Here is a 26,877-nt window from a genome sequence, read left to right as displayed (position 1 = left end):
CTCATATTTACTTTGTTCTTTTATGTCAGAGCCTCCACAGGACCCACTAGAACACGGGGACAAGTAAAAGTGAAATACAAGAATATTCTACAAAATGGTAGCCTTTAATTATTATACTGTATTTTAAAAAGGCACTTGTTATGTCAAGAGATCCAAATTTCAGTGTCATTCCTTAGATACGGGAAGTAAAGGACACGTGCAAACTGGGAATTTTAACAAAAAAAAAAAAACAATCTTTATCCATAAAAAATGAAAATCTTCCTTTTCCAAGTCATCCACAGTTTACACGGTAAAACTGTATTGCTCCGTGTCTAGATAATCCATCCATAGTTTTTTTTAATACAATATACGGCTCGACAGGAAGCAAGCCTTTCAAAGTAAACTAACTTCACAATAAAATGGCCCGAACAAATCTTCTTACTGAATAGGATAAAAATAAAAAGCAAACCACCATACAAATAACTTAAATATTTTAGATTTATGGCTCCAACATCGCTTTTTCCTCTTTAAAAGCCTATGTTAAATGATGTGTTTGTCTGTTTATAACAGCCACCAAGAAAAATCTCTACACTGTTGCGCTGCGCTAAAGGATCCTGTCTATTGCGCAATACGCGATTAATTCGAAAAACTCTGCAAATTATTCTTGCACCTTCCGCAACAGGTTGCTGTCGTAAAAATGGACATGGCTACGGCAGACTTCCCATCTCCTCCGCTTATACAGCCGTGATCTAATCTTGTTTACATGAAATAAGCCTGCTCTGGAGCAGGCTTAAGCTGCCGCACATGTTGCTATGACAACAAGTGCAGGAAGTCTTTCGAAGAACCAAACGATCCAAGATCATGCCAAATCGTCAACAATGAAATCCTGCTAACTGAGTTAGCGACGTACGAAGAACGGACCCCTGGATTCATAGACTTAGCTAACACATTAGTAAAAATATTGTTTATATGGGTTGCTGAAGTATTTGTCACCCTTATGGGGACAGTTATCAGTGAAAAAAAACTGTTTGAATACAAAGTATTAAGAAATCCTTTAGTTGCTTAATTTACCTCATAATTTTGCTGATTAATATTAAAATCACCCACTATGTAGTAGTTTTTTTTTCTTTCTTTAGATATTAATCCAAGTACATTTGAGAGATCAGCAATAAACTCAGACAAGTCACAATTTGTTGGTCTATAAAAACAGAAAATTATGGATTGCTTAGATTCTATGGCTATAATTTCAGTAGCAAATTTAAATAGCTCCTCAATACCACGTCTCTCTTTAAATTGTAGACTCGGATTAAGGAACAGAGAAACCCGTACACACATCCTGCCCTCTCAACATCTGAAAACATGCATAATCCATAATGCTAAAGATGCTTGCACTGCTGTCAGTGAGCCATGTCTCGGATAACCCAATCACATCAAAAGTACATTTTTTAGTAAAGAAATCATGATTTTTAGCAAGGCTTCAAACATTAATATACAGAAGTAAAAAGTCAGTTTAAGTTTTGACTTTCATTTGTGCTTGCTGTTTATATTTGTTTGTTGCGGTCTTGCCGTATCAGTCTTTTGCTTTTATGTTCTGTTTCTTATTTGATTTTTGCATTTTGTTCTTTGTGCATTTAGTATTATTCCTGTTACATCTCTGTTTTTCTCTTTCCCTTTAGTCATTTCTGTGTCCCAGCTTAGCCCTAGCTTTGTCAAATAGTTTTTACCTTCTGCCAAAGCTGCTTTACATCACCTCTCAATTGTTCTTCTCCACCCCTGACTCTGCATTTAAGATCACTGATTCTCTTTGCTAATTCCTGAATTTTTCCATTTTTCTCCTTAATACCATGTCCCATGCCATGCCCATGAGTTTAATTTCCGTGAGGTGGGCTGTGCTTAAACGTCATGTCATGCAAAGGATTGTGGGATTCCTTATAGGTCCTTGGTGCCGGTAAGGGACATCGTGAGGTTCCTAGGCTATAGTAGCTGTGAAAGGAAGCATACAGGCTCCTTTTCTTCCTTCCTTCCTTACTTACTGCACTATTCGGTCAGCACTTATCATGGCGAGCGCCGACGTACTTCTGCTTTGGCTAAAGAGTCCTCACCCAATGGAGGCATTCGGATAGGAGCCAAGCTCTGCAGAGATTTGCTAATGAGTTAATTTTGGTGTCAGGTGTGTTGAAGCAGAGACACATCTAAAAGTTGCAGGAAACCGGCCCTCAAGGACTGGAGTTTAGGACCACTGGGCTACTCCTTCGACCAGCCTTCAGCCCAGCTCCAAGGATGCCTGCAAAGCCTCTCCTCCTTCCAAGCTCCGCTCCAACGTTCCCCACCGCCTGTCTCAGAACCTCCCGTTTCCTCTTCCTCCCGCCGTAGACAATAATGTCATAGAGCGGCCTCCACGTCCTCGTCAGCAGCTACAGATTCTCATCTCCTGAGTGCAGTAGAGCCCCTCCTCGTCTCCTCAGAGCGGCTTCCACAGCCTTAGTTAAAGCAGCCGTGGCAGAAGGAAGCTGAGAGAGAGAGAAACTAATAAACACAGATAGAGCTGAGCTGGGATAAAAAGAAACTACCAGTCAAGGGGAAGAAATAAACAGAGATGTAACAGAAATAATACTAAACCTACAAAGAACAAAACACAAGAATAAACTAAGAAGCTGGACCCAAAAGCAAAAAAAACTAATTTGGCAAGACCTAAATGACCATATAAGTAAACAGCAAGCACAAAATAGAATCATAACCCAAACACCTGGAAATTGTGACACACAGCTGTAAAGCAGAAGGATAATCATGCATTATTTAATTTTATTTTTTGCCCATAAAAGAAGAAGAGTGTGACATCTGTTTGTATTCAGTCTCCCAGAGTCAGTGCTTTTCCTGCAGACACAACTGCCAACCTTTTTACGCTGATATTCCAAAACTAAAACGCAGTCCAACATTCAGAAGCCTTCAGAAGGCACGTATTTAGTACTCTCGTAATTGAATCTCAGTGTATGAACCATTTCTGGTTCTGTGATGGCCTCGCTGGTTTCTTACATCAGTCTTGCCTAAAGCGGTGCAGTGGATGCAGAAAACGCAGGAAAATTATGCACTGGACAGACGGGAGCACGAATAAGCATTGTATTTGGCCTAGATGTAAACGACTATGTATGAGAGGGACCTAATAGTGAAGTACGGTGGTGGCAGGATCCTTCTCTTCTTAGGCAGGGTGCTTGCGCAAGTCTTGAAAGTCTTAATAAGTATGGAATTTTGAAACACTGTTTTCCAGACCTTGAAAAGTCTTGAATTTTGTGTGAAAGTCTTAATAAAGTATGGGGAAAAAATGTGTGGTAGAATTTTACAGTATGCTCAAAGGCATTGTGAAATGAGAAATGGGAAGGTAGGCTATAAAACTATAATTTTACTAACTGGTCACGTACTGTATTAGCCTAATGGAATCAAACACTTGTTTGATGTGAAATTCATGTACTTGTGATTTTCATGTTTTGAAACGTTTTCATCAGTAAAAGCATAATTTACTGTGAATAATGCATTTGTTCATTGAATACTAGCCTATAAAAATTAACATTTCTAATAAACAGTTTGTACAATGTCAACCAATGAAGTAGGCAGTAGGCACACAAGTATACAAGTACATAAAGTTAAGGTCTTGGGAAAAAAAATATCAGTTTTAAAAAATCTGGAAAAAGTCTGGAATTTTAATTTGGAAAAAGAGCAAGCACCCTGTTAGGGAGAGCCAGGAAAACTGGTATGAGTTGATGGGAAAATGAATGGTGCAAATTCCTGAAAGAAAACCTATTTGAGAATGCAAAATACTTGATATTCTGGTTAACAGCATCAAGGTATTTTAGAATTTGTATACATTTTAATACCCATAAAACCCTTCATCCTATTGTTCCTATGGTATCTTTTATTAAGATACTGGAAAACGTTCCAGAGGCACCAAGGTTCTCTCTAGCCACTGAGTCGCTCTGCGCTGCTCTTCCCTGACTGCTGCATTGCTGCACTGCTGGTCACTCCTACACAGTTTTTCCTGTTTAAAAGATTCAGCTGTTTGGAAAGGTTTTACATGAAACTAAAGGGGCACCGCCCACCACTGCTGTTAATGTAATGCTCTTTCCAAAGTTGACATCCTAAGAGGCTGAAGAGGCATCTCACCGCAGACTGCAGGTTCACGCATGAGCAGATAGTCCCCTAACAAACCAGCCCATGTGAGCTTGTTAGACTCCCACTGTTACTCAATAAAGAGCAAAATGGCAAAAAGATTTCATATTCTGCACATTAAGTGCCCTTTCCAGCACGACGGTGCTAAACATAAAGTTGTAGCAATGATAAAATGGTTCCAATCAGGGTTGGTGAACTCCGGCACTCCAGAGCTCTTGTCCTCAGATGTGTCTGTGCTCCTACACAGCTTACCTAATTGCTGAATTCCCACCTCAGTTTGTCGTCATGTTCCGCACAGGCCTCATAATGAACCATCCGTTTGATTCAGGGGTGTAAAGCCAGGCGAGCATCTAAAAAATTGCAGGATGCTGAGTCCAAGGGACTGGAGCCACAAATTCTGAAATTCTGTGGCCGAAAAAAAAAGAAAAAAGACAGAAGCTCTCCTTCAAATCTGGCTGATCTAGACGCATTTCACAAAGAAGAATGTGTGAAGATGACAGTTTCTAGATGTGGGAGACAAATGCCCCCTAAAAAAGTTGGAAATGCGGCGAACGTTGCTGCGACAAAGTATTGACTCATAGGAGGCTGAGAACAACTGCATGACACACTTTATCATTTTAATTTGGTGAAAATGTGTATAATTTTCTATCCACTTAAAGTGATGCCCACCTGTTTATAGTCATAAAGTCCCAATGAAATATATTGAAGTGATTGTACTAAGTCAAAACTCTGTGTATAAATACTCTAAAACATAAAAAGGAGGGAAAAAAAGGTCATTGGAATAAAATGGTTTGTGTTAATGTAATTTCTGCTTGTGTAGATCGCTTTCTGAACTTGCATTCAAAGTCATTATCAGCAAAATGCGTCAGTTCAACGGAGGAGCAGATTTGGTTTCTTTTTATATTTTCCAGATGAACACAGGCCAAATGTATTTTAGTCCCCCTCACAGTTGAGTCCACTCCAATCCAGTCCATTTACAGCATTTGGAGATGAAGCCATATGTGATCATTCCTCATATTTCCATCGACTCGAATCTTAATCATCGGCGCTGAGAGCGGCAGTGTGCCTATAAATCAGTGAGGCCGCTTCAAGCGAAGCCTGTGTGTTTGCTGTTGGATTCCTCTGAAGCAGATGATTTTATCCCGAATCGTGTCGAGGCAGCGAGGCAGACACCAGCGCCCAGCATGCGTTCCCTTTGCCACGGTCTAATTCATTTCTCAGGCTTGTCGCCTTGCCTTTGTGGGCCTTCAGAGTCTCTTCTCTATTCTTCGGGGGAGGGGGTGCAACCCCCCGCGTGTGAGTGCTGATGCAGGCCCCCGGGGGTCACGGGAAGGGGCCCTCTGTTTAAACACAGTTGTGCGCTTTGCCGGCACCGAGCATTCCTCAGGGCACAAACAGGTGGTAAATTAAGCAGACGGTGACGGATTGCCACCCCGGAGAAAAAGAAATATGTTTTGTTTATTCAATTTTTGTTTTTCCATCACCGCCGTAGCTACGGAGACGGTAGACACAAAGGGATTATATTCCGCCCCAGACACCCTCCTCTGCACACACGTACCCTCCCTCTCCCTGCCAGGAGGAGGACAATGAATCAAAAGGGCCGCGTGTTTACCAACGCTCCGGGATAGCGCTCAAAGACAGGGCCCCCAGATCCCCTCGGCCACCTCTCCGCACTCACCCAAGGGTAGCAGGTCGCTGATCATTCACTCAGCTGATAACCAGAGGGGACGGGGGCTTCTGCGGGCTAATTAGCCAAGCTCTAATTTCATTAGCCCCCTCGCCTGTTGGTGGCATGCAGTGTCAAGCTGCCGCACACCCAAAGAAGATCGGCGCGGTTGGAAGTCTGGCTGGAAGGGAGGCCCGGTCGGCAGCCATTGTTTGAACTCGAGATCATCCCACACTTCCTTTCGTCAAACCCCATTTTCCGACTGGTGTCTATTTAACTTAAAGCAAATGACACAAGGTGTGTGTGTGTGTGCGTGCGTGTGTGTGTGGATTTGTGTGCGCTTCAATACACCCCACAGTCTGAAAACATACTTGAGAGTGAAAGCAAGAGAGGCAAGACACTGACAGGGAGCCTGGGGCCCCCGCGCCACAACCGGGTCTCCTCCACTGAGTGCAGCGGGGCGATCCCCGTCCCTGCTGGATTCTCACGCTGTGAAGTTGGATGGAGTTCTGGGAGCAGAACCCCGGACAGCTCACGAGGTCGGAAACACTGCGAGGACAAATAGTGGCCCCCTGCTTCTACTACCTAACACCCCTCCTCCCCCCTCCCCCGCACCCTTTATGTGTCAGGATGAAGGAGAGGCCTGCAGTGAATGGCAGGGCTGTGAGAGCTCGCTCTACTCAGCCCAACAGACCTTCTTTCTCCTAAAATTGTGAGCAATTTGCTCACACCACGCATTGACGAAAACCCCCCTTGAACACCTCATTCCATTTCTGGAGTTGACTGGGGTTGACTGATAAGGACAGGCAACAAAAAGGAAAACTTTCCATTGAGAAAAAAAAATCGGAACCTTTCTTTTTTTTATTTCAAAATAATTTTTCTTCCCGTTTGGTCACATTGCAGTATTGTATTTTATTGGGGTTTTATGTGATAGATCAACACAAAGTAGCGCATAATTGTCAAGTGGAGATACTATTTCACAGACCCGTAATCTGAAAAGTATACGAACCGGTCGCCTCTGTTTTTACCCCCTGAGTAAATTATTTTTGCGGGTATGTTGCTGACAACTTTGAACATCTGGGGACTGAAACTTTTTCCCGCACATCTTTAGGTCTCCCATCTTCCCATCAACTCTGACCAGCTTCCCCCGTTTCAGCTGAAGGGAAGCATGGCCAGAGCACAATGCTTCCAACATCATGTTTTACTGATGGGATGGTGCAGTGTTAGTTTCCCATCATACATTGTGCTTTGCCTGTAGGCAAGTAGTTCAGTTTTGATCTTTTTTGACCAGAACGTGTTTGCTGGGTCTCCTACATTACTCGTACCAAAACTTAAAATGGGACTTCCTGTGACTTTCTGTCAACAATGGCATTCTTCTTGCCGTTCTTCCATAAAGGCCAGATTTTTGGAGTGAAAAATTGACAATTGTCCTGTATAAAGATTCTCCCACCCGAGTTGTTGATCTCTGCAGCTTCTCCAAAGTTGCTATGGGCCGATTCTCTGATTAATATCAATAGGGCTACAGCAGAGTCCAAAGCTTGGAATATTGTTTTATAACCTAACCCTGCTTTAAACATCTCCACGGATTTACTCATGTTCTCTAACAAATCTCTGAGGCCTTCACAGAGTAGCTGGAGGGATACTGAGATTAAATGACACACAAGTGGAGTGTTGTTTTGACGTTGTTTCTGGAGTGTAGCTAGAGCAAAGTGCAGCAGGCAGGCAGGCAGCAGAGTAAACAGAATATTTCCCAGAACCAATGAGGTTATACCGAGCAGACACAGATGAACTGAATGGCCTCCAAGGTGGCAACGTGAGGGAAACAGGAGGAGAAAGCCTAATAACATGAATGGACATATTTACTAATTAGGTAAGTTTTAAAACTAGTTGCTTGGATTGAATTCAGGGGTATCGTTGTAGAAGGGATCTTACTACAAAATGAGCCACTGTTGGAATTATTTATTTAAAAAGATAAAATTCTTCACAGTTATGCACTACTTTGTGTTGGTCTGAGTCCTTAAATCCCAAACAAAATTTTCGATGTTCTGAGGATATGAATACTTTTGCAAGGCACCGTTAAAAAAAATGCCATTGAGCCAAAATCAGAAATACCTTGGACCGGTGTTAAATAAAAATGATTTTGTTACTTCATGAATCCTGTTCAGTCTTCCTCAGATCAAATGACTTCCCACAGCTTTAGGTAAAAAAAAAAAAAAAAAAAAAAAGCCAACCACTCACAGTATAATTGGACATTCCTGGCTAAACTCGCAGAACAAAGCCCTTCACTTCAAGCACGCATTAGTTGCAATGCTGCTGAGCTGTTTACACGCCTTGTTGCAGTCACAGTGACATAGTAATAGCTAAATCGACTTCGGGCTTTATTCCTCCCCTGGTATGAAAATGTCTACCACAGGCGTTGTCCCGATGGGTCCCAGGTTTGGGGTGATTTACCCTGCTTTTGCCGGTCTTCAGATGTTCACAGCTCCAACTTCGCACCTGACAGATCAAATGGAGAAAATTTGTCTCAGAACTTCTATTAGTTGCAGATGTAGAGTTTTTCTTTTCCATTAAATACATTAGGAAGAGCTCAGAAATCCAGCTCTTGTCATTGCGGTGTTATATTCTCACCCTGAAAATGTTTGAAAAATCAAACCTTTAATATAGTTTTTTACATTGCTATACACATGTGTTGAGTGCAGGAAAAGAAAATCCCACAGTTAGAAATGATTACTCTTAACAAAACCCTTGGGAGCAAAGTTACTGGCATACCTTCTTTTTTTGCCAAGATAACTTCGCTTTCTCCTTTAACATTTCACAAACGTCGAGCATAATCTCTTTACAAATCTCTCTGGATCATCCAGAACCCTGGATCCTCTCTGGTACTATCTCTTCTACTACTCACTAACGGGTTTTCTCCAATTTAGCACCGGAGACTGTGGAAGGTCACATAAAAGGCGCATTGTGTGTCTGAGAAACCATTTCTGTGTTGATTTGACCGTACATTTGGGGTCCTAATCCCAGTTAAAAACCCAAGTATGACCCAATTTCCGTGTAAGGATCTGGGCTGCATGACTGGTATTTAAAGTCTCCCGTTATTCCAAAGAGTTCATGATGCTATGCACGCTAACAAGGCACCCGGGGCCTTGTTAGGTGCCCCCCCACAGCATCACAGGTCCTCCACTATACTTATCAGTGAACAGTGTTGTATAGTAATGAAGTAAAAATACTTCACTACTGTACTTAAGTATATTTTGGAGTACTTTATACTTTTCTCGAGTATAACATTTTTTGATAACTTTCACTTTTACTTCACTATATTTCTGAACTTAATTGCATACTTTTACTTCAATACATTTTCAATGTTTGGTTTAGTTACTCGTTACAAAAAGAGAGAGAGAGACTCACGCACGCAAATAATTTGACCCCACCTACTGATTGACTGCAACATAGTCGGGACTTGCCTCGGCTTGTTCATCACCACCAACAGGATATGAAGCTGGTTCAGTGGTAAAGCAGGTTAAGTTAACCTTGTGGTATAGGTAGAGCATCTAATAGCAGAGTCCTAATTTTCTTAACTAAATGATACCTGCAGCAGGTGTATCTATTTGCAGGTTTACCATTTCCTGTAGGTTAACTAAGCCTGGTTTATCACTTAACCATGTTCTTAGTATACACCCCCTGGTCTAAATTTTGCCTGCACTTGGTTGTGTACAATTTTAAAGCGCATAGCACTGACATTACTTGAAGAAGGAAAACTGAAAGCTTACAAAAAGGTTGTATTTTCTGTCTAAACTTGGTCTAAATTTCTCCTGCACTTGGTTGTTTATATTATTTTAAGTGAATTTGACTTTCTAAGTTTACCAAAATCTAAAAAATGTCATTCAAACTGCATTTGCTTTGTTTTACTTTTTACTTATACTTTTTATTACATTACTTAAGTACATCTATTTTTACAGTAATTTTCATACTTAAGTAGAAGACATTTCAGATACTTTAAGACTTTTACTCAAGTAACATTTCAGTCAGTGACTTGGACTTTTACCAAAGTCATATTTTAGAGAGGTACTTAGACTTTTACTTGACTCTGAGATTTCAGTACTTTATACAACACTGTCAGTGAACATGAGGTGTTTTTCCACTCACCCCTCCTTTGGTTCATACCAGACCCACCTGGTGTGTTTGTTGTTAAGAAGCAACATTTTAGTCTTATCTCACCAAATCAGTGTTCCTTTTGAATTTACAACAGAGTTGAGCTAACGCTACATTCTCATGCTTGTGATGGTAGGGCAGAGAAGGCCTTTTCACACTTAAACAGCCGTCTGACATCCAGGTAGCATCTAATGGTGGCTATGCATTTATATATAGGAAAGATATATAGAGCAATTGTTGCCCTGCGACAGACTGGTGACCTGTCCAGGGTGTACCCCTCCTCTTTTTTCATTATTTCAGTGAAACATACATCTAATCTGGCAAAAGATGAGTTTGTAAGCATTCACTGATTGTTCACAAACGTAGCTGAACCTCTGCTTTTCTTCTCCCCCAGCTGTCCAAGTGCATGTCCTCAAAGGAGACAAGGCGGGCGAGTGGTGGAAGTTCACCGTCAACATCATTTCTGTCTACAAACAAGGGGGACACCGCATCCGCCGTGGAGACCAGCTGCTGTGGGTGCGCGCCAAGGACGTGGCCTGCAAGTGTCCCAAGATCAAGCCCGGGAGGAAGTACCTGCTCCTGGGCAGCGACGACGACTCCCCCGGACAGAGCGGAGTAGTCGCCGACAAAGGGAGCCTGCTCATCCCGTGGAAGGACCTGTGGGGCCGTCGGCTGAGGAAGTTCCAACAGCGCGGCAAGAGGGGAAAGTGTTAAAGAAAAAAGATGTCCCGTCGGCGAGGGGAAATCGGTTTGCGGCGCGGCAGCAAGCCGACGCCTCCGCCGGGATTACAGCGAGGAGAGAGGAAGGGATGGATGATAGATGAACTGAAATAGTTATAAATAAAAGGGACAAAAGTAGGAGGAGTGGGGGAGATGACCGAGTGCTGCTGCTCTGAGCTGGAGTACAAAAGAGAATAATGTTTTTAGGAACTTTTGTGAAGGAGCTCGCTCTACAGTTGTTCTGTTCCTTTGTCTTTGAGGTGTGATATATTGTGTAATTGCAGAGTTTGCACCTAATTCCACAGACATGCCTCATAAAAAAAAAACCTTTTAGCCCCCTGACGTCGCTGTATAGTAACACTGCAAAGCTTCTTTTCCTGGTTCTGTGAAAAACTCTTTGGGGCTACAACACAGCCTCACAGGACTGTACGCGTAGCCGTGCATGAAAGGTTGCTCCTGCAACTCTGCCAAATTTTGTTGACTTTTACTAAACAATTAATCTGTTCTAAGCTGCCATCTCAGTGTGCCACCCCCCCCCCCCCCCCCCCCCCCCCCCCCCCCCCCCCCAGAACTTCCTGATCACGCAGGAGCGTTACCTCACTGGGTTCTGGGATCTAAACACCATTGAGATCCTTTTCTGTTTCTGTACAAGTCAGGTGCATCTCAGTAGATGAAAGTATCATAAACAGGGGAATTTATTTTAGTCATCAATTCCAATTTAAACGCCTAATTAGAGAGAAATTTTACACAATGAGGGAAATATTTCAAGTGATAACTTCTGTTAATTTAGATTTTCATAGCTTACAGTGAAACCCAAAATTCAGTCCCTGAGAGCGACTATCACATACGACCAATAAAACATGATTTTTTATTTTTGTTCTTAATTTTCTACCACACTTTTTCCTTTTACTCAACTTTCCATCAAAATGCTGGGTTCAGACTGTTAGCTGCCACCTTCTGAGGTTACCCTCCTATTGGAGGTTTTCAGTGACTGACTGCTGGACGATTGTTAGGTCAGCGGCCTTCTCATTATTGAAGCCATGACAGAAAGTTTCTCTGTTTAAAATCATTTTACTTAGGGTTTAACCTATACTCATCAAAATTAATAGAAGTATTTTACAGTGTGTCTAAACAATCTATAGCCCACGTGTTTCACTTTTTGAATTGATCTGCTGAAATAAATGACCCTTTCAGTGATATTCTGATTTATTGTGATGCACCTGCACAATAACTTATGGTTGTGACCTCTGCAATGTAAAGTAACAATGTGTGCATAAGTCCTTGTTTTTTTGTTTGGTTTGGTTTTGTAGAAGCTGTTTTATTACCTAGACGTAGAGTAGACATGTCAACGATGCACTTATATCATCTACTAGTCCGACATTTTCAAACATATTGGATGTGTTCACACATTTTGGGGAGGCGTCCCGAACAACAGGCAGAAATTCCTGAATTTATGTAAAAGACCCACATTAGTTGCATGGCCAGCGCAAAAGCTGGCTGCCTCACAGACGAACCGATGTTTGATGCCAGCCACAGAAGAATTTAATAAGGACTAAACTTTCACATCTTTAAAACCCGTGTGAGCGAACCCGCACACCACCTGCATGCCACATGCTCACCACTTACTGTAGCTGACGGGCTGATGATGATTGTGAATGATGCACATTTATTTGAAAGTATTCAGCGTTGTAAAGGAAAAAAAAAAAGACAAACCTGTGGAGTGATAAAATGTCACTAATGTTTATTGTTCAAAGTGCTTTCAGCACGATGTGTCAAATCTTCATCACCTCAAAGTGTCTTTTTGAGGAAGAGATCTCTTGTCTGTACTTGGTACTCGACAGAAAGGCATGACTGATTGTCTCTATGTGAAATAGCTGTATAGTATTACTTTTTTTCCCCCTCTTGTTGTTAAACCATTAACCAGATATATTGTGTCTACCTGTGAACCTAACCCATGTTTTCAACATTAGACGTTTAATGAGCAGAAATGAAAATAAATAAATGTTCACCAGTGTACGTGTACCCTGGAGATCAAGCATGAATGCAAGCACACGCTAAAGCATAACCCCAGGGGTACTCCTCAGTGCTCTGTGCATCATACTGTTTGTGTTCGATCAAAATCTGCGCACAAAGACTCTGCGAGCAGGACTGGGCTGAAACATTTCCACTTGTTTTTCAAGCTTTGTCCCAGAAAGGTACTTTCCTACCAGACGTTTGTTCTCCCGTAAACAGAAACCAACAATTTTCTCCTCATGTTTATACTCTGGCTTGTAAATGTTGTTAGGAGTGTCCAATGCAAATGGTTGTGTAATGTCTTGTAATACTAATATATTACATTTATCATAAATGAATATATTTAAAGACACATGAGATAACGTGGCTTTTCGTCTGTTTATTCATGACCTTCACATTTTCTTGTTGCATCTGCACCAGATTTTAAGCGACAGTAGCAAAAGAAAAGAAGAGAGTTTGGCTGGGGAGCAGATTGTCAAAAATGAAATTCATCAATCTAAAAAGGCTGAATGAATATCATAGATTCTGTACTTTTTATAACTGCGGGGAGACTTGCTTTTCTAATTAAAACTTTGAAACTGCAAACTCCTTTGTTTTATAAAACTCTACTTTCTACAGATGAAAGCATAGGTTTGTTAGAAGAAACAAGAATGCCTCTGAACTCTTAATTTTCTTCTGGGTGGAATAACCATGCAACAAGTAACTTTAAAGAAGTGCACATTTAAAATTGAGCAGATTTTACTGTGAATTTTCTCTATTCCACACAGTGTCAAAATTCTAAATACACACAAAGATTTATGCATGCACACCCACTAATATCTGGATAAATCTCCCTATTTAAATTTGGTAATTATCTGGCACAGATATAGTCCACAACTTCCCAATTCAATTCAGTTATTCAGAACATAAGTCAGCTCAAGGAACTTTCCAAAGAAGATAAAATCAGTTGAGTAAATGGTAAATTTACTCCCATCCAACTTCATCAACTCACTGACTTGCAGAAATCACTCGTCTTGAACAAGGCTAGGCAAGGCAAGGCAAATTTATTTATATAGCACAATTCAGTACAGAGACAATGCAAAGTGCTTTACATGATTAAAATATAGGAAAATAAAACAGAATAGTGTAGAAACAAAAAAAGAACATTTGAAAACATTTTAACTTGAACATTCAAAGGCAATTTTAAACAAATGTAACAAACAAGGACAGTCGCTTGCATTTTCGTTAACTTTTCAGCAATCCCCTCATACCAAGCAGCCATGTAGTGACATTTGAGAGGATAACTCCCCTTTAAAAGGTAAAAAAAAAACTTCAGCACAACCTGGCTGACGGTGGGCTACCATCTGCCATCACCAACTGGGGGTTTTAAAAGACAAAACACACACACACACACTGAAACACTGAGCCATGGGTACTTTCTATGTTAAAAGAGCAGAAAATGTATTACACCAGTACTATAGTTCCTCTAGTGTCTTTATCTAGGACATAAACAATAAACAGACAAGTTTTGAGCCAGTAGGAAAAAGAATCTATGTAAATAAAGAGAGCACACATGGGTAGTTGGAGCAAAAACTCATTCAGTTGCTTTGTGAAGGAGAGAGACAAGATTAAACACAGCTAAACAGACCAAATGTATCATCTATAGAAAGAAAACACAAAGCTATTGGCAGCAATAGTTTAGCAGCAACCCCACAGTTAACTAAAACGGTTGCCCAGATGTTGCTTCTGTAAAAAAAAAACAATAAAAGAGAGCACATAAAGTTAAAAGTTTAAAGGCGCATAGTGTAAGTTTCATAATTGAATATTATTTATTTTCTTTCCCCATACCTGCCCTTACAATTGCCCAATGTTTAAAATTAGTTATCCTTTATTTACCACAGTTGCTTTTATAGGCTGGATTATTCAGTTCAAGAGAGAGTGATTCAGACCGAATCCTCTGGGCACTCTCGTTCACCTGGCTACTTTGTTGAGTTTCCACCATAATCGATGCATTAGCGAGAGAATAGGGACTAACTTCAATATTTATAGCTTTCTTACCTCCGAAGACATCACGCCTCTAAACAAAAGACCTGTGCAGTTGCAGCGGCAGATGCTTTTCTTCATCTCCCCTGCATGTGCAAAACGTCGCTGTCGTTTCAATTTATCGCTAGATTGGGCAGACGTCTGCAAAAATCCTGATACTTACGCTATGTTCCCTTAAATAATTACAAATAACTGCAAAATTGGAGAGTAGCTGGAGAAAGTAACAGAGGAAGAATGGTCTGTATGTCCGCCAGCAGCCTAAGTCTATAGCAGCATAACTATAGAGATAGCTAGAGACAACCTAAGCCATTCTGACTATACGCTTTATCAAAAAGCTTATAGTTAGAGCGGTATATATAGTTAGTTTTAAGTCTAGTCTTAAGAGTAGACAAAATTTCTGTCTCATGGACAAAAACTTGAAGTTGGAGAAGACGGATAATTAAAAGATCAACCTCTCAATCTGCTTTTAGAAACTGTTGAAACCACCAGTAAATGTGCAGTCTGAAAGCAAATAATGCAGCCCAAAACGTCTGGACTACTCTGGGATAGGATTTTCCAATTTTGGCAATATTCCAGAGGTGAAAGAAGGAAGTCCTACAAACCTGTTAAAAATGGGACTTGCTTTTTATGTGTGCTCTGTTAGTACTAAACGTCTGCTAACATCTGCAGATTGCATTATTACATAAATCAATAACTACTCTGTGCAAACTGCTCTCGTGAAAGTTATCTCTGATGATCAACTACAGCAGGTACTTTTTTTTCCTCTGTGTCAGAGGCGAATAGGGAGAGCAGACTGCAGAAGCTGTCTGATTGGATCCCAGTACAGAAATGAATGAAAGGGGGGCATTCAATTTTTTTCAGGTGGGCACACTTTTTCAAAAAAACTTTTTATATGCTGCAGGCTGAACACTGGCTTTGTGACCACAGCTACAGTGCTGAGGAAAAAAATTTACCTCAATAAAATCCCAAAATCTAAAAAGAAAAGAAAAGAAAAGAAAAGAAAAGAAAAGAAAAGAAAAGAAAAGAAAAGGAAAAAGTCACTGTTGCCAGATTGGGCAGGTTTACACTCAACTGGGCTGTAAAGATTTGGGAAGCTTTTTACAACATTTGGTGTTTTTTTTTTATAAAGAATTATTATTACATCAAAATAGTTGTAATTGTGTAGCAAAAAACTAAAAACTTCCAAATTTTAATAAAATGCCATCTCTTGTAATTTTTTCTCATTTTATTAGTTAATTTATGTTTCAGATGTTTAGAATCTGTCAAGCCTGACATCATCAATAAATAATAGTCTCTGGTCAATCAAGTGTCACAAGTGTTTCAGTCAGGAAGATACCCAAGCTATGACTTGGTTTGTTTTTGTTATCAAGAGCGACCCGAACCTTTGCGATCGCTGAACAGGCTGGGCCGGGCCAGCGTGCCAGGCCATCGTCCGGGCTAATGGGAAAACCTGGTGCTCCTGATGGCCAGTTCAACCTGTGAAGTTATAATGTTAGATGAGCGAGAGAGGAATTTTATATTAAGTTAGATTTACAACTCTCGTGACAGGCTACTGATGAAAAGATCCGGTTGATTAACATGATTGTTAAATTTATGTTGCTTGTGTCTTATTTGGTTGCCTAGTTGCACATTTTGTGGGGGGCCTGTAGGTTTGACGTATTGCTATGCTTCAGTGCAGTTGTGCGCTAACGGCGTGTTCTTTATTATGTGTTCAAAGAGAGGTTGAGATTTGTGCTGTTTTTTGTTTTTTTAGTTGGCCGGGTTTTCCATAACCTGACCCTAGTCATATGAATTTCGCTCCGTCTAGCTCCACTCATCCATCTGGGACAGATCCTTAGGAATGGCGTTTCAGATGTTCTTTTAATGAAACAATATTAGGTAGATTGGACAACACGGAAGAAATAGCAGCATCAATGTTAATGCTTGCTTCCTCGATGCAAGCCGCCATTGCTGTCTGAATCAAAACAGTCTCACGGTCGCTTCTCCTCTACGTCACATCTATGACACTCCAGCCCTGTGTCCTGATTGGCTGGACAATAAAACTGGTTTAAGAAATCACTCTCTATGGTAGATGTCCCAGATGGATGTGAGTGAAGCTAGGTGGAGCTAAGTGGAACGAAATTCAGCTGGCTAGGGTCAGGTTAGATTTTCCATTGTATTTGGGCTGGAATCAGATCTGTCACCCCAGAGTGTAGTGCTGTGTCCTTTCAATTAACTCAAAAGTGAAGCATAAGCCTTGTGATGAACATAAGCACTGACGTCAGGCTGAACACTGGCTGAAGTAAACATTCATCCGGAGGGTTTAGCTACAGAGTTCCTCTGCTTGGTTCTGCTCCTGGTGCTCCTAGCTGCCGTAGCTAACCCTCCTAGCATGAATGTTTACTCCAGCATTGACTTCACTGCTGATGTTTCCAACAGAATTATTTGCGATGCTTCCTGCTCGCTCTCGTTTGCTCAGTTGTCACTTCTTGTATTTGTTTGGAAATTAGTCAGAATATCCATGCTGCACTACCCACAGTGACTCAGTGACCCGCCCCTCTCTAGTTGTAATTGGCTAGCATGTTGGCTTCAGTCATTGGTTTGATTGGTTGAATTGTATGATTGACAAATCAGGATAGGAGTAATAAAACCCAGCTTCCGGTCCAGGGCGGGAACAGCCACCTAATGCCTGCCCAGTATTTATAAGCTCCCTTCCAATCCAGTGCAGTTAATCCATCTCTACTAAAACATGGACTGATTAGATGTCAAAAAATGAGACTTTTGGCTATTTCCACTCACTGCTGCTATATTTTTCACAGGAAAGCTGAAATTACAATGTCTCCTTAAATGTTGCCAGAAGTTTTTTTGTTTTGGGTTTTACTTCATTTATTTTTACTTTGCTGTTTTGGGGATCTACAGGAAAACAAAGCTTGTGGCTGAGCTCTTTAAATACTGGGATAGGGTGCCGGGCTGTCAGGTCTCCAAGCTACTGCTCTCAGATCATATTTCCTTTGACTTCCTCCTCCTCCAAGATGAATCCCTCCCAGGTAGCCGTAGTGTTTCGCAGGGAGATTGGTGTCCTACGTCCTCACTCTTCAACAACTTCTGATTTGTTCCCTTTTTGTTTTGTTTTTTAAAAAGGGAACACTTTTTTAAACATGTTTCCCGATTTCAGTAACTGAAATGAATAACAATTCAAAGCTAAAAGCTCAATGCACAACTGAAAAGGAAAAACTGTAGAAAATTATGATTTATGCCCTTTTACAAGACTGAGGAACAACCATGCTATCCAGCATTACTGCAAAAAGGATGACACGTCTCTTCTTTTAATCAAATATCTTTTTAGCATGTTGATATGTATAAAAGCGGAGGAGAAGCATTGAACTGAATTTGCTAGTGTGATCTTAGAAAATGTGAGGCGAATAGAACATCAGGAACAAGCGAATTAAAACAAACGCTGCTGCCAGAGAACTTGTCCTGCAGCGCTGATCATCATTTGTGTTGGATCGCACGCATGCATAAACTTCACAGACAATAAGGACTGGCCGTAAGATTGTTATAACACAGGCATATTAGTGAAGAGATGATATCACCGACGTGTCTAATCCAAACCACAGATGTTTTTGTTGAAGCCGGGAGGCTTTGGAATCCGTGGAAACCCTTAACTTATTCCTATTGGGGCGGGGGGGTTGACACACAAACACACAGTTCTGAACCCGCTACAAACGAGACTCCGGCTTTCTTGGATTGTGCATTGGTTACTGATACGCTCTTGTAAATGCCCAGTACAAAATACTTTAGAGAAGACAAACATTTGTGTATTGAATGCTGACAGTTTAAGGCAGCGCTCCCCATTAACACAGATCCTCCAGGATCTCCACAGGTTTGTAGGTGAAAAGAAAGTAGAAGGCGATCGATCGAGGTTTTCACTGTTAAATGTTTGTTCAGTTTTCCCATTTAAACTCCCCGAGTTTACTTTGACGATACTGTCAAAAGGGCCTGCAAGACACGAACAGCCTCACCTCGGCGCACAAGGTCCGAGTGTTGAGCTGAACACTGTGCAAACACTGAATTTGGACCCTTGGTTGCTCCGATGATTTGGGAGGAATGGGAGCGCTGCAAAGAGATCCGGGCGTGTTTGAATTTTCCTCTCAGTTCGCCCAAGGATGTGGCTGGAACAACAAGCAAGCTAACATGATACCATCGCAGCTTTGACCGTCGGTTCCCTTAAAGCGGACTTCACTTTGGGGTTGGGTTTTCAGCAGCACCACCCGGTTGGAAATTTCCACTCAGATGGGTCCCGCAGACATATTGGTACGATTGTCTTTGGAAAATAAAAGCTGTGGGCAGGGTTGCTTTTGACGGCGTGACATGCTGGGGGTGCCCTTGCTTTGATGGCAGGGTGGCCCTCTGCCCTCGCTGTGCCTCACTTGGAAATGGAAAGCGGCTGGGGAAACGGTCTAAGCTCCCATGACCTTTGCTCAATACGGCTAATGGTCACGTCAGGATGGAAAAAGCCCTGATTTCTTTGTCAGATTCAGGCTGTAAAAACAGCCTGAGATTTATTGCCTTTTCCTTATTGTTCCTTGCCCTCTTGTTTTTGCCCTTATAGGTAACCGGTGAGTATTATGAGGCCTCTGCGGTTCCCTGCAATGCTCAAACAACATTACATCGTGAGTTATGGGACTTCCATGCGTGTGGCTAAGTTTTATAATTCCATGGAGGCCCGTGCAGCCTTCTCCAAAAGTAATTCAGTCCACAGTGCTGAGCCAAAGTATTCATACCCCTTGAATCCAAATTGGGTCACGTTTAAAACACAGACTTCAACGAACACGAATCAGTAAAAATGTTTTGTGCATTCAGTTTTTGTCAAAGAACATAAGAAAAACAGAAGGAGGCGAGAGGCCTGTGATGAAGGAAGAGGACTAAGATTATGTATTGTCATTATTTGTTACCATAATTACATTTTTGATGAGACAGACACAGACACATATGCATACAGATTACACATAGCACAGAGACACAACAAGACAAAATGTTTCCAACTTCTTTTCCCTGTGAAATCAGTCGATTGCACTGATCAACTACACTTCCTGAGGAGCCTGAGGCAGGCAGGTTTGCACCACCGCCGCAGCAACTAAATATTTTGCAGGATTTCTGTTTTACATTCTCATATAAACTCTTCACCTATGTTGTGCAAATATCGCGCCTGCAACTGCGACGGATCTTCGGGGTGAGCGCTCGATTATTTTGATCTGGACGTCTTTTTATGCGTGAGTCCCTTCAGAAAATCAAAAGCAATCAGAATCGCCTGTTTCTCTGTAATCCAGTTTGCCCCTCGCTCCATCTTCTCAGTCCATTCTAAAACCGGAGCTATGGCGCAGATGCTGTTTTGTTTGCTCCTAAGCACCCGACTAAACACAGAGCCATCAAACGCCGTGTTTTCTCAGCTGACTTAACGTACTCCAAACCTCTGTTTACTCTGTTTCTTGCAGGAATGGCAAACAAAACTATATAGCTGACAAAATGCGGAGCAGATTTTAACTACAACGCTTGCAAATAGGCCTGAGCTCCGGCAGATCATATCAAATAAACAAATAACACCATAACCATTAACATTACAGCAAGCTGAAGCGGCGGGGGCCAAAAACATGCTTCACAGATTAACATGTTTCTGCCGCTGCTCATTGTCCTACAACCAGATGGAATCTTGCATTTTCCACTTTACTTCTCCTATTTGCTCTCTTTTTTTAATAGTAATGCAACAAAGGGGGGAGACCTTGTGAAAAATTGCTTTTTCCAAAACATATGGGTTGCCCGATTCTACCTATATGTTGGTGTTTAGCAGAAATGATGGAGGACACAGGTTTAGTGTTTAAATAAAGGTCAGAAAGCTAAATTGAGGACTATTGTGAAAAAAAGTTGTTGTTGCTTAAAGATAATATCAATTAAAATAAATAAACAATACCTGAACGTCTAACCCCAGAGCTTGCTGAAGAAATGGCAGCCAGAAACATGATTTAGCCTGATGGGCAGGTGGAATGCTCCTTTCCACTGTCCCTCTCTTGATTAGCTTTAAGCCTGAACTGAATTTTTTTTTAACTTGAGTGTAGTTTTAACATAAATTAGAAGGCCGGCTAAAGAAGCCTAAAAGATGTATATATATATATTTTTTTTTTATTTTATTTTTTTTTTTTTTCCAGTGTCCTGTCTAGCACTATGGCAATAGGAATTGATATCTCAATGCCAGATGGAGCTCGACAGATTTTGCTTTTACAAGTGGAGCAAACAGCTTTCGCCATAGTGCTCCACTTGATTTATGCTTGTAAATAGCTTTATTATGATTCCTGCAAGGAGAATTTCAAATTATATGGACATGACAATGGGAGAGTAAAGGAAGAACAAAAAGTGAAAGAAAAGAAAAAAAAAAGAGTAGAGGTGAAAGAAAGAGGAGATAAAAGGAAGAGAATGATAAAATGTCCTCTGTCTGCTCCATCACCTGGAAAGAGACACAAAAAGAACAGCACAACCAACAGACATAAAGCAACAGATACACTCTAATAACACCTAGATGCCATTGCTAAATCATATATATTATTATGTAAGCTGACATGTGTAATGTGATATTTGAAAAAAGAAAGTGACACAACATAAATAAATGAATAAATAAATTATAAGATTACTGTATATAAGTGAACACTTAATACCTGGGACCCAGCACCAGTGGGAGATGTGAAAGTGCACTAGTTTGGGTGAAGATTATCCAGAAATAGCTTGATAGTGATTGTGGAGAACCAAAGACCCACCTTCCCCGAGCACAGAGGCAGGCGTCAGGGGACCCGTAACCCCGGACTCCCAAAGGGGTCCCTAAAGCAGGTCGCCCAGGAGGGGCCGACACAGCATATCTGCAACCCCCCCCCCAAGGAAGGAGCAGAGACGACCCCGAGGAAATCCCCCAGCCACCGCAATGCCGACGCCCTCAAGAGCCGCGGAGACGAGCCCGTGGGCTCCGCCGGCAGCCAGCCCCGCTGAAGTGGTCCCGGCCATGGGCCCTGAGGGCCAGAGGCCCCAGGGGCGCCCCGCCCCCGCGACGAGGGCCCCGGCCGCCCCCCGGGGGGCCAGGCCCCGCGAAGAGGCCGCCAGGAGCGGGCCGGCGCACGCCCGGGAACCCGCCCCAAACCCGAAGCCAACTAATGCGCCAGGGGGCCAAGGCGCCCGCCAACGAAGTGGAGGAGGGCAGGACGTGGGGGGATGGGCTCCGCACCTATCGGAGACTTGAGATGTTCTTGGGAGAGGGAGCGGACCACACCCATACCTGAAAAAAAAAAAAAAACTCATTCACCCCATCCCTCCCTTGTGCCCCACTCGCCACACACAGAAAAAAAAAAAAAAAAAAAAGACGCTGTACACACATTCCCACATAACACTCACATCCAACACTGACCAAAGGGGGGGGGGACACCCCAAATCGACTATACGACTGCTTGTGCCCGACCCCCGGCCCCGGCCCCCGACCAGACGCCCCCCGGACCGGGCCCCCCCAAGAGGGCGGGCCAACACGACCCGCACGAGCCACCCGGCCAGAGCCCCCCCCCTCCCCCTAAATACCTAATAAACCCACTCCCTCCCCCCACCTTACCCTTGCCATCCCTGCCCCCCGTCCCCTGGGGGGAGCGGAGGCATCAGCCCCAGACCTGGTAGGCCGCTGACTGCACACCGCAGCCCCCCGCCAAGACCCCGGACACAGTGGCCCGCACCTCCTCCAGGCCCCAGACTCCTTGCCTCCATCGGAGAACGGGGGTGTGCAGAAGACCCCGACCCTCCCTACGCCTGCTCAAATGTTGTGTTGTTGCATGTTGTTCTCAAGTGCGTTTAAAAACTGGGAGCGCCGAAGGGGATGCACGGCACAGCCCACCCCCCTTTCGGAAGGTAGCTGTTGCCAGCGCACCCCTTCCGTGTGACTGCCCAGAACCCTCAATGTCTAAGTGGGAAAGGAGGGGAAGGGAGCCGTCCGAGGTGAGGCCCACACAACATAAGCCCCCTCCCAGACGTCTTCCCCCCCCCCCCCCCCCTACCATGGCCTATATGAGTGTGTGATGTGAAAAATGTTTGAAGTGAAAGTGTCTAAGATGCAAAATAAAATTGGGGAGAGGGGCGTCACCAGAAAGTGGCAACCTCCAGTAACGCCCCCTCCCTCGTGACCTACATGTGTGGCGGCGTGATGGAGCAGGCAGAGGGAGGAGTCCGGGGATGGGGAGTAAATGACTGGGAAGCCAACCCAGGGAGCCAGCTCCCCTACTGACTCCAATAGGCACCCCCGCTCCCCGAAAGCCCCACCTAGAGAAGGGGGCCTCGCCAGCGGCACCACCGTAGCCCGGGGGCCAGGGAGAGGCCGCAGGGCCCGCCAGCCAACCACCCACCAGGACCAACACCTAAGCCCCCCCCAGCCCACCCACCAAGCCTACTTAAACTAAATAAATAAATAAATAAATAAATAAATACATAAATAAATAAATAATAATAATAATAATAATAATAATAATAATAATAATAATAATAAGAGGGGGGGACCCTGGCCAGCCGGCCCGCACGAGCCACCCCAACCCCACCCCCCAGGTGAAACCCGCACCGGAAGACGACACGGACCAGGACCGGGACAGGGGGCCGGACACAAGCCCACCAGAACGTCAACCCCCCCAACCCCCCCCCCCCCCCCCACCCGTGGATTTAATCCCTCCCCAACATTAACGTTCAAACAACTCACCATACATTCGACAGTAGACATCCAGGCTGGGTAGATCCCTACTCCCCCTCCTTTCCCCCTCCCCCCACTGGCAGAGTGCCTTTCCAATAAAGGAGAAGAGCATCTGCCCAGAGGTGTTAATGACCATGCCCCCCTACCAGCTCAACGGGCCCCGAGGCCCCCCAGCGCACCAGAGGCCCCGTGCAGGGGCGGACACCCGGGCGCGCGCCGGCCCACACCAAAAGCGGCACACCCCCCGGAACCGGAACCCCCGAGGCCCCGCCGGGGCCCGCGCCTGAGGGCGGCGCGCCCCAGGGACCCCAGACCCCCAGACCCACCCCGGCCCCACCCAGCGGCAGCACAGCTACCAGGTCAGTAACCCACGTCCGTCAACACGCAGCTCCCAAAGAGCGCCGCAAGCGGCTGCTGTAGGCCACCCGTAGGCCTCCCAAACTCCTCCCAGATGGGGGCAACAGACCCCGGAGCCGGATCCACCAGGCGCCCTACTCCAAGTGCCCCAAGGGCCCCAGGAACCCCCCCATCCAGCCACTGCGCCCTGCAGGAAGCAACCCACCGCCCCCTATTCCACTAAGTGATGGTGTTGATCAGAGGAGCCCAAAAAGACCAATCAGATGTGGAAGCAGATGCTGTCTCTAGATTAATATGATCCAACAAAAGATCTCTATACTGATTGATACTGAGATTTTGTTTACTTTTCCAATTCATGAGGATAGTTTTCTTTGCGATGCATAAAGCAGTAAAAACCATGTAAACTATTTCTTTTTTCAGAGGACTTTCCTCAAAATTACCGAGCAGGCAAACTGATGGGGATGGTGTAATCTTACAGCTCAAGCACCTTGATAAGTCCTTACATATCTGTGTCCAGAACCTCTGGACTGGTGTGCATAACCATAACGCATGAAAATAATTATCAGGATGATTGCCTATGCAGTGTGGGCAGATATTAGATTGTGCCAGACCCATCTTGAATAATCTTTGTCCTGTGTAATGTAATCTGTGAAGGATTTTGTATTGTATTAGTTGTAAGTTGGTGTTTCTAGTCAATTTGAAAGTTCTTAGACATATCTGAGCCCAGAAATTTTGTTCAAAGGTGCCTGATAAATCTTTTTCCCACTTCATTATAGGAAGAGATATCGAATCATCTATTTTAGTCAGTGTCCTGTATGATTTAGACAGTAGTTTGGGGGGGGTTAAATCTAAGAACTCTATTATATTAGTTGGGACTTGTAAACCACCATTAATATGCTTATATTTATTTTTAATTATAGATTTAAGTTGTTCATATTCCAAGAATTTATTTTTACTAATGCCATATTGCATATTTAGTTTAGCAAAATTGATGAACTCGGTTCCGTCAAGTAGATGTTCCAGATATTTAATACCTTTATTCTTCCAGTATGTAAAGTTTATCATTTTATTATTTTGTAGGATATCAGGGTTATTCCAGATAGGTGTACGACTGCATGGGATAAGGGATGACTTTGTCATTTTGAGGAACTCCCACCATGCTGTCAGAGTAGAACTAATGTTGATATATTTGAAGCATGTATGCCGTTTTATATTTGAGCTTATAAACGGCAGATCTGAAATCATGATATTATTGCACATTTCCTGTTCTATATCTAACCAAGGCTCATCTAAAAGACTATTTTTTATCCATTTAGAGATGTATTGTAGCCTATTTGCTAAGTAATAGTTATGAAAGTTAGGCAGATCTAATCCTCCCCTGTCTTTAGTCTTCTGTATTGTCTTTAAGCTAATACGTGGGGGTTTATCTTTCCAAAGAAATCTAGAAATGGCAGAGTCTAGAGATTTAAACCAGTCAGATGATGGTTTATTGGGGACCATTGAAAATAAATAATTAATTCTAGGTAGGACCATCATTTTTATTGAAGCTACCCTACCCATAAGTGTGATTGGAAGCGATTTCCATCTTTCAAGGTCCTCTTCTATCCTGTTTAAAAGTGGGGCATGGTTAAGTTTAAGTAAATCTGTTAATTTATTCGACACAGTAATACCTAAATATTTAATATTTCCTGATTGCATTTGTAAATTTAGGGAGTTTTCGAGAGAGCAATTAATTGACAGTACCGTAGATTTAGACCAGTTTAACGAGTAATCTGATACTTTGGAGAAAGATTCTAGTATTCTAATTACTTGTAAAAGAGAATTATTTGAATGCTGGAGATAAAGTAATACATCATCCGCGTACAGACTAATCTTGTGCTCTATTTTCATGCATTTTATACCTTTTACAGCTTTTGTTTGTCTGATTGTTGCTGCTAGAGGTTCTATAAAGATGGCAAAAAGTGATGGAGAAAGAGGGCATCCTTGCCTGGTGCCCCTCTGTAGACAAAAACTGGAAGATATTTGATTATTTGTCCTGACACAGGCTGTTGGAGAATTGTATAGAATTTTTAACCAGTTTATGAATAAATCGCCAAAACCGAATTTATGAAGAGTAGCGAATAAAAATTTCCAATTTACTCTATCAAATGCTTTTTCTGCGTCTAAAGACAATATATTGGTTTTAATGTTTTTACTGTAGGAATAATCAATTAAATTAAGTAATCGGCGTGTATTTGTGGATGACTGCCTTCCTCTGATGAAACCAGTTTGATCTGGATGTATTATGAGAGGAGTTACTTTGTCTAATCTTTTTGCTAAAGCTTTACAGATTATCTTAATATCCACATTAATTAAGGATATGGGACGATAACTAGTGGGCAACACAGGATCTTTGTCTGGCTTGAGCAGAAGGCTGATGGTGGCAGAGTTCATATTAGCTGGAAATCTACCTTTTTCCTGTATTTCCTGCAACATTCTGTGGAACGTTGGGGCTAGAATATTCCAGAACTCTTTATAAAACTCAGTGGGGAATCCATCTGGACCTGGAGCCTTTTTATTAGGCATGCTTTTAAGAGCTTCCTGGGTTTCAGCTGTTGTCAGCGGGGAATCCAGTGTCATTCTTTGGTTATCTGATAATTTAGGAAGTGTAATTTTATCCAGAAATTGATTAATATCCTTCTCTGATGGATTTATCTGTGGTGTGTATAAAGATTTGTAGAAATCGCGGAAGGTATTATTTATACACTCTGGTTCACTTACTGTATTACCAGTTGAATCTGTAACTGCAAATATAGTAGTTTTCTCCTTATTTATTTTAAGCTGATTAGCTAGAAAGCTTCCTGACTTATTGCCATGTTCAAAATTTTCTATTCGGAGCCTTTGTATTAGAAATCTATTTTGCTTTTCAATATAGTGGTTTAGTTCTAATTTTACTTCACGGATTTTACCTAACTTCCCTTCTTCTTGAGATAAATCTAGTAACTTAAGTTTTTCTTCTAATTCCTGAATCTTTTTGTTTTCTTTTTTCTTTTTATGAGATGAGAAAGAAATTATTTTACCTCTCATCACTGCTTTT

General features: G+C 42.5%; 1 protein-coding gene across 1 annotated transcript in view; it reads left to right on the top strand.

Annotated features, from left to right (window-relative positions):
- ntn1b (netrin 1b) overlaps positions 1 to 13,045 on the top strand; it is a 176,364-nt gene extending 163,319 nt beyond the window's left edge. Inside the window, exon 7 of the mRNA XM_036148402.1 lies at positions 10,350 to 13,045. Coding sequence (XP_036004295.1) covers positions 10,350 to 10,669 — 320 coding nt within the window. The 3' untranslated portion in view covers positions 10,670 to 13,045. The remainder of the gene's footprint in view (positions 1 to 10,349) is intronic.
- The last annotated feature ends 13,832 nt before the right edge of the window (positions 13,046 to 26,877 follow it).

This window comes from Fundulus heteroclitus, chromosome 16, assembly GCF_011125445.2.
Source record: "Fundulus heteroclitus isolate FHET01 chromosome 16, MU-UCD_Fhet_4.1, whole genome shotgun sequence".
In the NCBI taxonomy this organism is placed as follows: domain Eukaryota; kingdom Metazoa; phylum Chordata; class Actinopteri; order Cyprinodontiformes; family Fundulidae; genus Fundulus; species Fundulus heteroclitus.
This window is presented reverse-complemented; position numbering and strand designations above follow the sequence as displayed.